This window comes from Dipodomys spectabilis, unplaced genomic scaffold (assembly GCF_019054845.1).
Source record: "Dipodomys spectabilis isolate Male_0828 unplaced genomic scaffold, ASM1905484v1 ptg000363l, whole genome shotgun sequence".
In the NCBI taxonomy this organism is placed as follows: Eukaryota; Metazoa; Chordata; class Mammalia; order Rodentia; family Heteromyidae; genus Dipodomys; species Dipodomys spectabilis.
Window position 1 is genome coordinate 2,927,233 of NW_024871040.1, and position 13,070 is coordinate 2,940,302.

General features: G+C 49.6%; 1 protein-coding gene across 1 annotated transcript; it reads right to left on the reverse strand.

The window, feature by feature from the left end:
• Positions 1–620: 620 nt before the first annotated feature.
• Positions 621–9,603, reverse strand: Znf74 (zinc finger protein 74). Its single transcript, XM_042666150.1, has 5 exons — positions 9,553–9,603; positions 9,108–9,193; positions 7,880–8,006; positions 6,356–6,451; positions 621–2,505 (listed from the first exon to the last, which is right to left on the reverse strand). Exons 1-5 carry the CDS (start codon positions 9,584–9,586, stop codon positions 902–904), a joined length of 1,947 nt encoding a protein of 648 aa, XP_042522084.1. The 5' UTR covers positions 9,587–9,603; the 3' UTR covers positions 621–901.
• Between the last annotated feature and the right edge of the window lie 3,467 nt (positions 9,604–13,070).

A 13,070-nucleotide genomic window follows, 5' to 3' on the forward strand; every position in this document is an offset into this window, starting at 1 on the left:
GGTAGAATGCTAGTCTTGAGCAAAGCAGCTCAGGGACAGTGCCCAGGCCCAGAGTTCAAGCCCCAGGACTGGCCAAAAAAAAAAAGGAGGAAATTACTGATGGAAAACCATAACACTATTCAAAGACTGCACACCTGAAATGTCTTTTTCTTTCTTTCTTTTCTTTCTGTGTGTGTGCCAATACTGGGGCTTGAACTCAGAGCCTGGGTGCTTGCTGTTCCTGAGCTTCTTTTGCTCAAGGCTAGTACTCTACAACTTAAACCATAGCTCCACTTCCAGCTCCTTTTTTTGTGATTAATGAGAGATAAGAATCTCACAGACTGGGGCTGGGAAGGTGGCTCAGTGGTAGAGCGCTTGCCTTGCATGCATGAGGCCCTGGGTTCGATTCCTCAGCACCACATAAGCAAAAAGAAAAAAGCCGGAAGTGGTGCTGTGGCTCAAGTGGTAGAGCGCTAGCCTTGAGCTGAAGAGCTGAGGGACAGCACCCAGGCCCAGGGTTCAAGCTCCACCACTGGACCCCCCCCCCAAAAAAAAAAAAAAAAAAAGAATCTCACAGACTGTTCTGTCTCAACTAGCTTCAAATCCTGATCCTCAGATCTCAGCTTCCTGAGTAGCTAGGATTACAGGTGTGAGCCAACGGCCCAGAATATCTTTTTTTGTCTGCGGGCTACACCTTCCTTGTTAATGACCTCCAATCCAAGGAAAACAGGATGGAAGCGACTGGAAGTGGTCAGCTCTAACGAGGGGGTGGGGGGTGGGACGGCCGTGGAGCCTTGGCTTGTGGGTCTCATCTGAGACCAGAGACCAGGCCTTGCAATGGGAGTCCAAAAACATAGAAGCGGTGAAGGCTCCTTAGGGATGGTGGAGCTCAGGACAGCTCCAATGACCAAGGGCACCCTCCCTAATTGCCCGCCTTACTTCCCAGCGGTGAAGTCCTGCTAGGTGGTGGCTGCACCACACACAAGAGCTTTGCCACATCCAGTGCATTCACGGCATCCACATCCCGATCGCCTGTGTCCTCCGTGCCTAGCAGGTCTCCAGGCACATAGTAGGTGCTCAGCAAGTGGCCGCCCAGCTGCAGGGAGAAGGGTCTCTCTGCAGCATGCAGCCTCTGGTGTTCCAGGAGGTGCGAGCTCCAGCCGAAGGCCTCGCCGCATTGGCTACACTGAAAGGCTTTCTCCCCGGCGTGGACCTTTTGGTGCTTGATCAGACAGTGGTTCTGGCTGAAGGCCCTGCCGCACACCGGGCACTTGTAGGGCTTCTCCCCGGTGTGGACCCGCTGGTGCACGATGAGCGACGAGTGGCAGCTGAAGGCTTTCCAGCAGGTGCTGCAGTCGAACGGCTTCTCTCCAGTGTGCACCCTGCGGTGCACGATGAGGTAGGAGTGCGAGTTGAAGGCCTTGCCGCAGTCGGTACACTTGAACGGCTTCTCCCCGCTGTGGATCCGCCGGTGCACCACGAGGTACGAGTGGCAGCTGAAGGCTTTGCCGCATTCGGGGCAGGGGAAGGGCTTCTCCCCGGTGTGGCTGCGCCGGTGCAGGGTGAGGCGCGCGCGGCTGCGGAAGGCCTTGGCGCAGTCGCCGCACTGGAACGGTTTGTCCCCGCTGTGGGTCTTCTGGTGCGCGGCGAGGGACGAGGGGCAGGTGAAGGCGCGGCCGCAGGCACTGCACTTGTGCGGCTTCTCGGCTGAGTGCACGTGGCGGTGGCGGGTGAGGTGCGTGCGCTGGTTGAAGGCCTTGCCGCACTCGCCGCACGCGTACGGCTTCTCCCCGGTGTGCACCCGCAGGTGCATGGCGAGCAGCGAGCTGCAGCTGAACGCCTTGGCGCATGCGCCGCACTTGTACGGCCGCTCGCCCGTGTGGATGCGGCGGTGCACGTTGAGCGACGAGCGGCAGCTGAAGGCCTTGCCGCACTCGCCGCACGAGAACGGCTTCTCGCCCGTGTGGCGCCGCTGGTGCTCCACCAGGTTGGTGCTCCATGGGAAGGCTTTGCCGCATTCCCCGCACGTGTAGGTCTTCTCGCGCCGGTGCCAGCGCCGGTGCAGCGCCAGGGCTGCGCTCTGCGGGAACGCCTTCCCGCACTCGGCGCACGAGAACGCGCCAGGCCCTGCCACCGCCCGGCTCCGCCTCCTGTGCTCAGGCGGCGGTGATTGCCTTGACATGGCCGATCGCAAGTCCTCGGTGCCTGGGCACTCTCTCTGGTGGCCTTGGTCTAGCTCCCGGGTGCCCTGGGCACCTGGGGGGCATCTGACAGGTGAGTGTCCTCCTGCAAGGTCGGTGGGCGTGGCGGTGCGGGGACACTGGCCGGGGGTACGCTCCTCGGACCCACCGTGTCCCCAGCTCTCTGGGAGGATGATGTCCCCTCGGGGCACAGCCTCCCAGGCCTGTACCCTGCCCACACTGGGCCTCTGCAGCTGCTCCAGAAGCCACTCCTGGGCCATTTGTGTTTTGCATTTGTTCTGCTGTGCATAGTCCTCCTCCTTCATTGTAGGTTTGGGTTCCCATTCTGTAAGAGATCCAAAAGGGAATTTTCTATGAGCAGGGGGAAGGGTGGCCTGGGAATCCCAACTGGAGACACCAAGAGAGACAACGAGCTCAAATATATGACACAAAGGGTCAAAGAAGACACCCAGGTAAACTATGCACAGAATCAGCAAGGAAGGAAAAAGGAGAAAACCACAAGGAGCGAGGAAGAATGTGAAGATGCAGTGAGATGGAGAAGCCATGGAGATCCCCACAATGAGCAGCCTCACTGAGTAACAAGGGGCTGAGAAAGGGTCCCCTCAGGGAGTCTGGGGGTCAAGATACAATGTCACTCAGTGATGGACTGCCAAGTAGCCACAGCAGAAATATCAGGTACTGATGTATACTTGTCTAAAGAAATAAGCACCAGGCACTACTGGCTCATGCCTGTAATCCTAGCTACTCAGGAGCCTGAGATCTGAAGATCAAGATTTGAAAGCAGCCAGGGCAGAAGAGTCTGTGAGACTCCAATAAACTATTCAGAAAAGGCGGAAAGTAATGCTGTGGCTCAAGTGGTAGGTCACTAGCCTTGAGCGAAATGAAGGTTAGAGACAGCAGACAGCATCCGCACCCTGAGGGCAAGCCCCCAGCACAAAAAATAAATAAATAAAAGCATTCTCTCCAACCCAAGGTAAAGCACACTAATCCCAGCTACCAAGTAGTTGACAAGTCTGTAGAAGGTGAGTACAACAAAAAGAAGGCGTCAGGCGCCGGTGGCTCAGGCCTGTCATCCTAGCTACTCAGGAGGCTGAGATCTGAGGATCGCGGTTCAAAGCCAGCCCACACAGCAAAGTCCACGAAACTCTCATCTCTAATTAACCACTAGAAAACCAGAAATGATGCTGTGGCTCAAGAGGTAGAGTGCTTACCTTGAGCTAAGAGCTCCAGGACAGTGCCCAGGCCCAGCGTTCAAACCCAATGAACAACCAAAAAAAAAAAAAAAAAAAGAAGAAGGGGTCCAGGTTAGGGAAAAAAGAGGTATGGTAACAATTAGGGCTGATGGAATGACAGCATCCATAAGAAGGTATACTATATAACTAGTAACAAGCACATCCCAACACGTAGCACAGTGGTTCATAAAACCAGTGAAATGGCGAAGTACATGGCCAGTCCAGGTGTGTGTTTTAAAAACATACCTATCTATGGATTCATCCCACAGTACTTTTGGGATTGGTACCAGGATCTCTCAGACACTAAAGATCAAATGGCTGGATGCTCCTGGCTGATATCTATTATCCTAGCTACTCTAGAAGCTGCGACTTGGTGAATCAAAGTTCAAAGCCAGCCAGAAAGTCTGTGAGAGGGGTTGGAGTCATGACTAATTGGAGCCTGCCAATCAGCAAAAGTTTCAGATACCCAGTTCAAGTCATGATCTCTGATAAAAGAAAAAAAAAAAAAGTCTGTGAGACTCCATCTCAAATTAACCAGCAAAATGTCAGACAGGAGGCAAGGCTCAAGTCATAGAGCATCAGCTAGGAACAATAAGCTAACTTGAGTTCCAGCCCTAGTATTGGCCCAAATATACAGACAAACCTACAGATGCTCAGGTCCTAAATAAAATGGTACAGTATTTTATACAACATACACATGTCCCCTGTATTTATTTTTTTGGTGCCGGTACTGAGCCTTAAATTCAAGACTTGGGCAATGTCCTTTAGCTTTTTCACTCAAAGCCAGTTCTCTACCACTTGAACCACAGCTCTACTTTTAGCTTCTTGGTGGTTAATTAAAGAGAAATCTCATGGACTTTCTTTGAACAGCAATTCTCAGATCTCAGTCTTCTGGGTAGCTAAGATTATAGGCAAGAGCCAGGGGTACCTAGCCTATGTGTACACTTTAAATCATGTCTAGATGAATTAGAATACCTGATCCAATGTAAATGCTATGTAAATAGGTATTATACTATAGTGCTAAGAGAATATTGGTAAGAAAACAGTCTGTACATGTATAGGGCAGGTGACATTTATTTTTTTTAAGTATTCTGAGTTGAGGTTGATTGAACTTGCAGGTATAAAACCTGCACAGGTCACCAGGCACCAGTGACTCACATCTGTAATCCTAACTACTCAGGAGGCTGACCTCTGAGGATTACAGTTCAAAGCCAGTTTGGGTAGAAAAGTCCCCATGAGACTCTTATCTCCAATTAACCCTCAGAAAACCAGAAGTAGCATTGTGGCTCAACATGGTAGAGCACTAGCCTCGAGTGAAAAAGCATAGGAACAGTGCCCAGGCCCTGAGTTCAAGCCCCACGACTGACAAAAAAAAACCCTTGAGCTGGGAAGGTGGCTCAGTGGTAGAGTGCTTGCCTTGCATGCATGAGGCTGTGGGTTCGATTCCTCAGCACCACATAAGCAGAAAAAGCTGGAAGTGGCTCTGTGGCTCAAGTGGTAGAGCAATAGCCTTGAGCTGAAGAGCTGAGGGACAGCGCCCAGGCCCAGAGTTCAGGCCCCACGACTGAGAAAAAAGAAAAAAGATACCTGCACAGGTGGCAGGCTGGCTGTTTGGAGGATCACCTGAGAGGCAATGGGAAGTAATACACAGTTATCTTTGAGTGGAAAGATTCTGGGGCATCTCAATTCTCTGTGCTATCCTAATTCTTAGGATACATAATATCTGAGTTGAACAAAACTGTGATTTTTTTTTTAAGGTAATTTTGGCTAGATGGAGAGGCTAGGATGTGAACCAAAGGTGGGTTTATTTTCTCTTTTTGTGTGTGTGTGTGTGTGCTTGCACTGGGGACCTGGATGCTGCCCTTTAACTTTTTTGCTCAAAGATGGCATTCTACCCCTTGAGTCACAGCTCTACTTCCAGCTTTTTTTTTTTTTTTTTCTGGTGGTGGGGCAGGCCTGAACTCTGGGCCTGGGCACTGTCCCTCAGCTCTTCAGCTTAAGGCTAGTGCTTTACCACTTGAGCCACCGTGCCACTTTCGGCTTTTTCTGCTTATGTGGTGCTGAGGAATCGAACCCAGAGCCTCATGTATGTGAGGCAAGCACTCTACCACTGAGCCACAGAAATTTCTCTTTTTGAGAAACAGTCAAGAAGAAGCCATGCCATTTCCTGCTTAGACCTACCTACAGCTCCCTTTCAGTCACAGAGGACAGGGCACCTCACATAAACCTAGCTGTAAGTAAGGCACTGATGGTTCATGCCTACAACCCTAGTTACTCAGGAGGCTGAGATCTGAGAATTGCAGTTCCAAGCCAGCCCAGGCAGGAAAATCCCTGAGACTCTTTTTTTTTTTTTTTTCTTGTCAGTTGTGGAGCCTGAACTCTGGGCCTGGGTGCTGTCCCTCAGCTCTTTAGCTCAAGGCTAGTGCTCTATCACTTAAGCCACAGCGCCACTTCTGGCTTTTTCTGCTTATGTGGTGCTGAGGAATCGAATCCAGGGCCTCATGCATGCAAGGCAAGCCACCTTCCCAGCCCCCTGAAACTCTTTTCAGTTAACCACCAAAAAGCTGGAAATAGAGCTTGACACAAGGGATAGAGAGCTAACCTTGAGTGAGAAAGCTAAGGGACAATGCCCATGTCCTGAGTTCAAGCCCCAGTGCTGGCATAATATCCCTCCCCAAAATACAGATGTATTTCTGCCTCTCACCATCAGAGGCCAGGTGCTTGTTTAGCCAGTTTTGCTCACTGCTGTATTCCCAGCACAGTTCCTAGCGTATAGCTAGTGCTTAATAAATGTTGAGGGGACGGAGGGTTTATCAGGATATGGGGAAGGCACAGATGGGGCCTGAGCAGTGGGACCGAGGAGGAAATGAGAAATGTTATGGGGAGGGCCATATAGGTGGGGGGGGGGCAGGCGGGGATTAAGGGGACTATCACCCTACTCACCTGGACAAATCCCTGTATGGACTTCTCTGTACACCCTCCATGGCTCCTCACCTCGTTCCAGGTGGCAGATCACATCTGGCTTGTGGACAGGAGGCCCTGCTCATGGGGAGAGAGGGGTGGTGCTAGGTGGGGCTGTAGCTCTGGGGCCCAGCTGAGCTTACACATGACCCTTGGACAAAGACAAGGTACTACAAACTATGTGCCATCTCTAAAGGACAAGGAGCCCTCTGAGCCCCAAAGTGGCGAGGGCTTCCTGTCTAACAGGCAGACCCAATTCATAGTGCACACTCTGAGAACATCTTCCCTTTTTATCTCCTAAGGAAAGTTCCAAGCAGATGGGTTTTAAGTATCATTAGTCATGGCTGGGCACCAGTGGCTCATACCTGTAATCCTAGCTACTCAGGAGGCTGAGCTCTCAGGATCAAGGTTCAAAGCTATCCAGGTCAAGCAAGCCCATGAGACTCTTATTTCTAACCAACAAAAATCTGGAAGTGGAACTGTGGCTAAAATGACAAAGTGCCACTAAGGGAGAACATCCTGGCCCTAAGTTCGAGCCCCAGTCCTGGCAGCAAAAAATAAAATGAAAATAAATTTCAAAAAAAGTATCCTCTATGGAAACAACCTAGGTGCCCCACCACAGATGAATGGATCCAAAAATTGTGGTATCTATACACAATGGAATATTATGCAGCCATTAGAAATGACAAAATAATGGCATTTGCAGGGAAATGGATGGAGCTAGAAGGAATCATGTTGAGCGAGGTAAGCCAAGAACGAAGAGACAAACGGTACCTGGTCTCCCTCATAAGTGGATGCTAAATCCAAAAGGTTAGTGATACGACAAAACTAACAGGACTTAAGAAACAAAGAACTCCCGCTCATCTGGTTGAACCACTACTAAATATCCTCATGCTGCTGATCACAAATATGGTATATAACATGTGAACACTGTTATATATTACAGACTGTGGTAGACAATTTGCTCCAGGGAAGTTAGAATGAACTTGTGACTTTGAAATTATGTAATCATTTAATCACAATCAAAAAAAAAAAAAAAAAGAACCTCGGGGAAGGGAGGGAGGGAGGGGATGGTAGGGGGAAAACAATGGAGGGGGTAACAATGTTCAAGAGGAAGTGTACTCATAACCTCACTCATGTAACTGTAACCCTCTGTATAGTAGCTTTACAATAAAAAAATAAAATAAAATAAAAAAAAAAAAAAAAAAAAAAAAGTATCCTCAGTCCCCTTTCCTCCCCTCAACAGGGCTTCCTCCCCTCGATGTACCTGCTCTGGTGCCACCACAACTCCAAGCCAGGATGCTGTCAGCTACCAGCTGCACTGTGGGAACTTCTGGTATGGTTGAGCCCCTAACCCTAGTTGTCCTGAGTCTGAGACCATGTTTCCTAAGTCATGCCATGTAGGATACCAGAAGTAGTGCTGAAGGGTTCCTCTGTAGCAGCTACCACATGGAAGGAAGCTGAAAGCAAAGTTGAGCTTTGGTGGAGGGAGGCATATTGGCTCACCGAGGGCAAGAAGGTTCTGGTAGTTCTCCAGCATTACATCCCGGTAAAGGGCCCTCTGAGGAGAGTCTAACTGACCCCACTCCTCCTGGGTAAAGTCCACAGCCACATCCTTGAATGTCACTGATTCCTGAAATGACACACACATTCTCACTCACCCAGGATGTGAGGGATTCTAGGTCCCAGATTGCCTCAAGTACGCCATAGATAAATGCCCTGTGAGAACAAAGCGAACATCAGCCGGCCTCTGAAACACAAAAATCTGACCATGGCTGGGCTAAGGGCTGGGAACAGGTCGGGAGCTGAGAACTGACCTACACTCCTACCCCACTTTCTGTACTAGAAGTAAGAGCTAAATGGATACGGTGACCCTGGCTACTCTGGGGGGCTAGAGTCTGCAGGTGGCAGGGTGAGATGGTGTGCTTTCTGGGGTTGAGAATTCCAAAACACAAAACTTCAAATAGCCAGGCACTGGTAGCTTATGCCTGTAATTCTAGCTTCTCAGAATACCGAGATGTGAGGCTCCTAGCAAAAGCTAGCCCAGGGAGGAGAGTCCATGAGACTCTAAACTACCAAAAAGTGGTGTTGTAGATCAAGTGGTAGAGCACCAGCCTTTAATGAAAAAGCCAAGGGTCAGTGCCATGAGTTCAAGCCCTAGTATTGGCACAAGAAAAAGAAAGAAATCAAAGGATCATCAATCTTCTAAATCTTTTATGATCCACAATCTCTTTCCAAAAGAGGAAAATTCTTCCACACTTAGCAGCAGATCTTATGGCCAATCCCTAGTGGATCATTGCAGATTCTCTAAACTTCTAGGAGCCTATACCCAGGAATGCACCGCCATTACTCTTACCCAGTGCTTCCATGCACCCCTGCCAGATCCCAGACTGGTAAACTCCCCCAATATGCTCTAGATCTGTACCAGATCCTGGGTGATAGCAGAAGTGGGCAAAGTGACCTCCCACTAGATTGAGTTCCACTAAATTCACTTCTCAAGGCTCTGAACACAACTTCTGGACCTCGAGGGCCTGGTGGACTAAATCTGGCTGACAAGAACATTCAGGAGAGTTTGCCTTGTGTCCACCTGCTGGAATCCAAATTATCTTCAACTAGAGCTGTTGTTACCCAAGAGAACAGGATGCTAGGTCTGGGGCAATGGCTGCCTGCATATCCAAAGATGGGCAAGGAATGTGCACATCCTCTTCATGAAGGAGAGAACAATGTTACTTACCTCAGCTCTGGCTTCCAGGAGACCTCTACTGGATTTATCCTCTGGCTTCTCCTTGGAGAAAAGAGCAAGGTTCTGAACAGAAAGGCCTGGGGACAGAAAAAGGAATCAAGAAATGGGTCGGATCTGCCCACAACCAAGGGGTCACGGCTGACTTAAAGCCCACCCACCGCTGGCACAGTGAGGAATCAGAGAGGAGGCAGGTCGGGGGGCGGGAGAGAGCCCCCAAATCTGGCACAACCTAGTCCAACATCAAGATGTAATTCTGTTTCTCAGCTTCCCTAGGCACTTTAGTAAATGAGGAAAACGAGGTCGTTCTTTTCCCTTCGCTCTTGAGAGTGGGGAAGGGCTCGGGACGAAGCGGATCTCCTGGTGTTTCTGACCTGTACGGTGTGGCAATCTCAGAAGCCAATCCACAAACCTACTGACCACGGGAGCCAAGCTGTACCTGTAGCCTCGGGCGTCGGGGCTGGGGTTTTCATGGCGACCCTAAGCAGCGCTTCAAGAAGGAGTGAGCAGATCCGTGACCTCGCGGACCCCAGGTCAGGTCCAGAGGCTCGGGTCGCGCTGCCGGGGCTCAGGGAGGACGGCCTGGCCCGCAGGGCGGCGACGCGGGCCGTACGCGCGCTCACAGCGCCCCCGGCCGCGGACGCTTCAACGACACGCTGCACCCCAAACTAAACACACCCCATCGTCCTCTGCAGACCACACACGCCCCCATCACCCCGTCTTTCTCTCCTCGGAAGAACACTGGGAAGACAGGGTCAGGCTTTGAAGCTAGTAAGCGAGGGGTACGGCCCGCAGAGATCGTCCGCGGGACTGCCCAGCCAGCGAACCACACTCCGGTGAAAGCACTAGCGACCACCACAAAGAGCAACCCCGCGGCCGACTCAGGAAATGCGCATGCGCACAATGGATTCAAACTACATTTTCCAGGAGCCTTTGCGCCGCACAGGCGGCTGGCCTATTTCCCAAGAGGGTGATGGAGTCCCCGCCGAGGAGAAGCACAGGCTTCTGGGAAATGTAGTTTAGGGGCACTACAGCGCAGGCTCTGAGCCCTCCTGGTTCCTTGCTTAAAAAAAAAAAAAAAAGCTACGCTTCCCTACGGATTACAGTTCCTGTGGATGACTGCGCAGGGGTCAATTTGCGTTTGTAGGAGACCGGAGACTAAAAGGTTGGCATAGTCCTGTATCCTTCCACACCTCCAGACTGGGAGAGTGGGCTCTCACTCGGATCTTCCTGCAGGAAAGGCTCAGCCTCCTGGCTTTAGGAATACTGACAGGCCAGCCCTCCAGAGTTTCCCAGGAGTCCTGTCGCTTCGGAGCCACACACCTGAGACCTGGGGGGAATGCCCCCTCACAGGACAGATAGCCCCAGGCGTGGCCCTGGATCACAATCTACCCTCAAGACATTGGAAACCATGGCCTGCATGGTGGCCCAACCTTGGCACAGTGGGTTTTTTGTTTTTGCTTTGTTTTTATTTTGTTTTGTAATAGCAAATTAAGATTAATAGATTTTGCCAGAGAACCACGCAGACATCCAGGTACAGAGAACAAAGAAAGGTTTATTGCCAGCAACTGGACCTGCAGGAGCTCTTCTCACAGGAGTAAGAAGCAGCACCGGCTATTGTCTGGGGTGATCTATATAACCCAGGAGGTTTAGGAGGGGCTAGAAGGGGCTAGGAGGCGGAGACCCTGGTGTGGACATGTGGGCCAGGGGCTTCATCAGGGCTGACTAGGATTTATGGCTGCCATCCAAGTAGGGTCCTGCAGCTGCCCCGACCTGAAGGTCACTCCAGGGGGCTCTTGTTGCCTTATATGGTGGTAGCTGCCCCAGAGAAGTACCATCCCAAAGTAAAGGGGGATGGAAGTTGATTATTTACTGCCTATACTTCTTGGGCCTAGTGTTGCATAGGAAGAGAGCATGCTAAGTTGTGGAGAAGGGAGGGAGTGGACTAAGCTATAGGAAGAGACTCATTTAGCTAACATTTTGTTTTTGCCAGCCCTGGGGCTAGAACTGAAGGCCTGGGCTGTGTCCCTGAGCCTCTTTGTTCTCAAGGCTAGCACTCTACCACTTGAGCTACAGCGCCTCTTTCAGCTTTTTCTGAGTAGTTTATTGGAGAAGTCTCATGGACTTTCCTGCCCAGTCTGGCTTTGAACCTTGATTCTCAGATCTCAGCCTTCTGAGTAGCTAAGGTTATAGGTGAGAGGTCATGAGAAAGAGTCACCCTACTGAAAGTGTATTCCTTTCTTAATAAATTTTCCTGCCACTACATTTGTTTTCCCTGAGTTCTTTTCTCACTATGTGCAAGGACTGAGGTAGATAGCAGTACTGACTTTCTGGTAATGTTTGGGGTTATCAGTTGGATGACTTCTTGACTCACATCAAATATGACTATCTCTGACTCCAGTCCACTGTCAGGTAACTCACTGACTCCTCCTCTTTCAGACATTTTCCTTTTACCCAGAGTCTCCTACTTTCTTGTTTCTGACCCAGATCTTTTCTTGTGTTTCTGGTATCTATCACATCTATTTCTATAGGAAACAGATCCACCTTCCCCACTTCTGTCTCCATGTTTGCTCCTCTCTGCAAGCACTTTTCTACCATTTGCACTCTGACTCTCTTTTCCTTACCCAATTTTGTCTTTAGGCAGCTCAGCTAGGCATGACTTGCTTTGAGATTGTTTTCCCCCATGTACTGCTACTTGCTTTCTTTCAGGGCTATTAATTGCCAGGTGTTTCTTTCTTTTACCAAATATTCATTTGTCTCTCCTATCTGCTCTTTCCCTATTAGATGCTGTTTGAACTGATTCTGTTCCAATATTATGCAAAGCTGTAGTTGTTTGTCCCTGGTTAAAAAAGTAGAGCCAGTGCTGGTGGCTCATGCCTGTAATTCTAGCTACTGATGAGGCTGAGATCTGAGGATTGCAGTTCAAAGTTACCCTGGGCAGGAAAGTCTGTGAGATTCTTCAATGAACCACCAGAGAACTGGAAGTGGCACTGTGGCTCAAGTGATAGAGTGCTTGCCTTGAGCTGAAGAGCTTAGGAACAGCACCCGGGCCCAGAGTTCAAGCCCTACAAACCACCAAAAAAAAAAAAAAATAGAATTTTATCCAAGTAATCTCTAGAATTCCTTTTACATTAAATATAGAAGACCTCTGAGATAATTATCTATCTTCCAATATCCCATCCAGAATGTGAACTTTCCATTTTACTTTACTCTTTACTTTACTTTCTATTTTTGCTTTAGTCTTCTGTTTATAGATCTCCCCTCTCCTCAATCTTCTGGATAGAACTAGGTTTTTTTAAAAATAGATCCTTACCCCAGACAAAACTTATTCCAAGTATGACTTTCCACCATTATTAAGACATTTCTTTAGGGCTGGGAAGATGGCTCAGTGGTAGAGCGCTTGCCTTGCATGCCTGAGGCCCTGGGTTCGATTCCTCAGCACCACATAAGCAAGAAGAAAAAAGCCAGAAGTGGCGCTGTGGCTCAAGTGGTAGAGCGCTAGCCTTGAGCTGAAGAGCTGAGGGACAGCGCCCAGGCCCAGAGTTCAGGCTCCACGACTGGACTCAAAAAAAAAAAAAGACATTTCTTTAGTTGTTGGCTTACTGGATCTTTTCAAGGGCTTCCCTTCATGCTATCTCTGATTCAATGATATGAAACACTCTATTCCTTGAGAAATATCTAAAGATTTATAACTAATATGCTAGAATAAATAGAAGCATTAGGAGGAGGGCTGCAGAGTGTGTGTACTGCTTCACCCTATAGGGCAATAAATAGAATGTATCCGCACATTACTACTAAGTGTTCCCCCAAAGTTTGCCTAGATTGTGGCCTAGGGAGAAATCCTTCCCTCTGCCTAAGCCCAAGGTTTCAAAATTTCATGGGAGCTGGGTACCAGTGGCTCATGCCTGTAATCCTAGCTACTCAGGAGGCTGAGATCTGAGGATCTCGGTTCAAAGC

Coding starts and splice junctions, on each gene's coding strand:
- Znf74 (XM_042666150.1), bottom strand. CDS start 9,586: ATGAAAACCCCAGCCCCGACGCCCGAGGCTACAG. Junction 9,194..9,552: donor CCCGACGCCCGAGGCTACAG/GTACAGCTTGGC, acceptor TTCTGTCCCCAG/GCCTTTCTGTTCAGAACCTT. Junction 2,506..6,355: donor CCATACAGGGATTTGTCCAG/GTGAGTAGGGTG, acceptor GATCTCTTACAG/AATGGGAACCCAAACCTACA.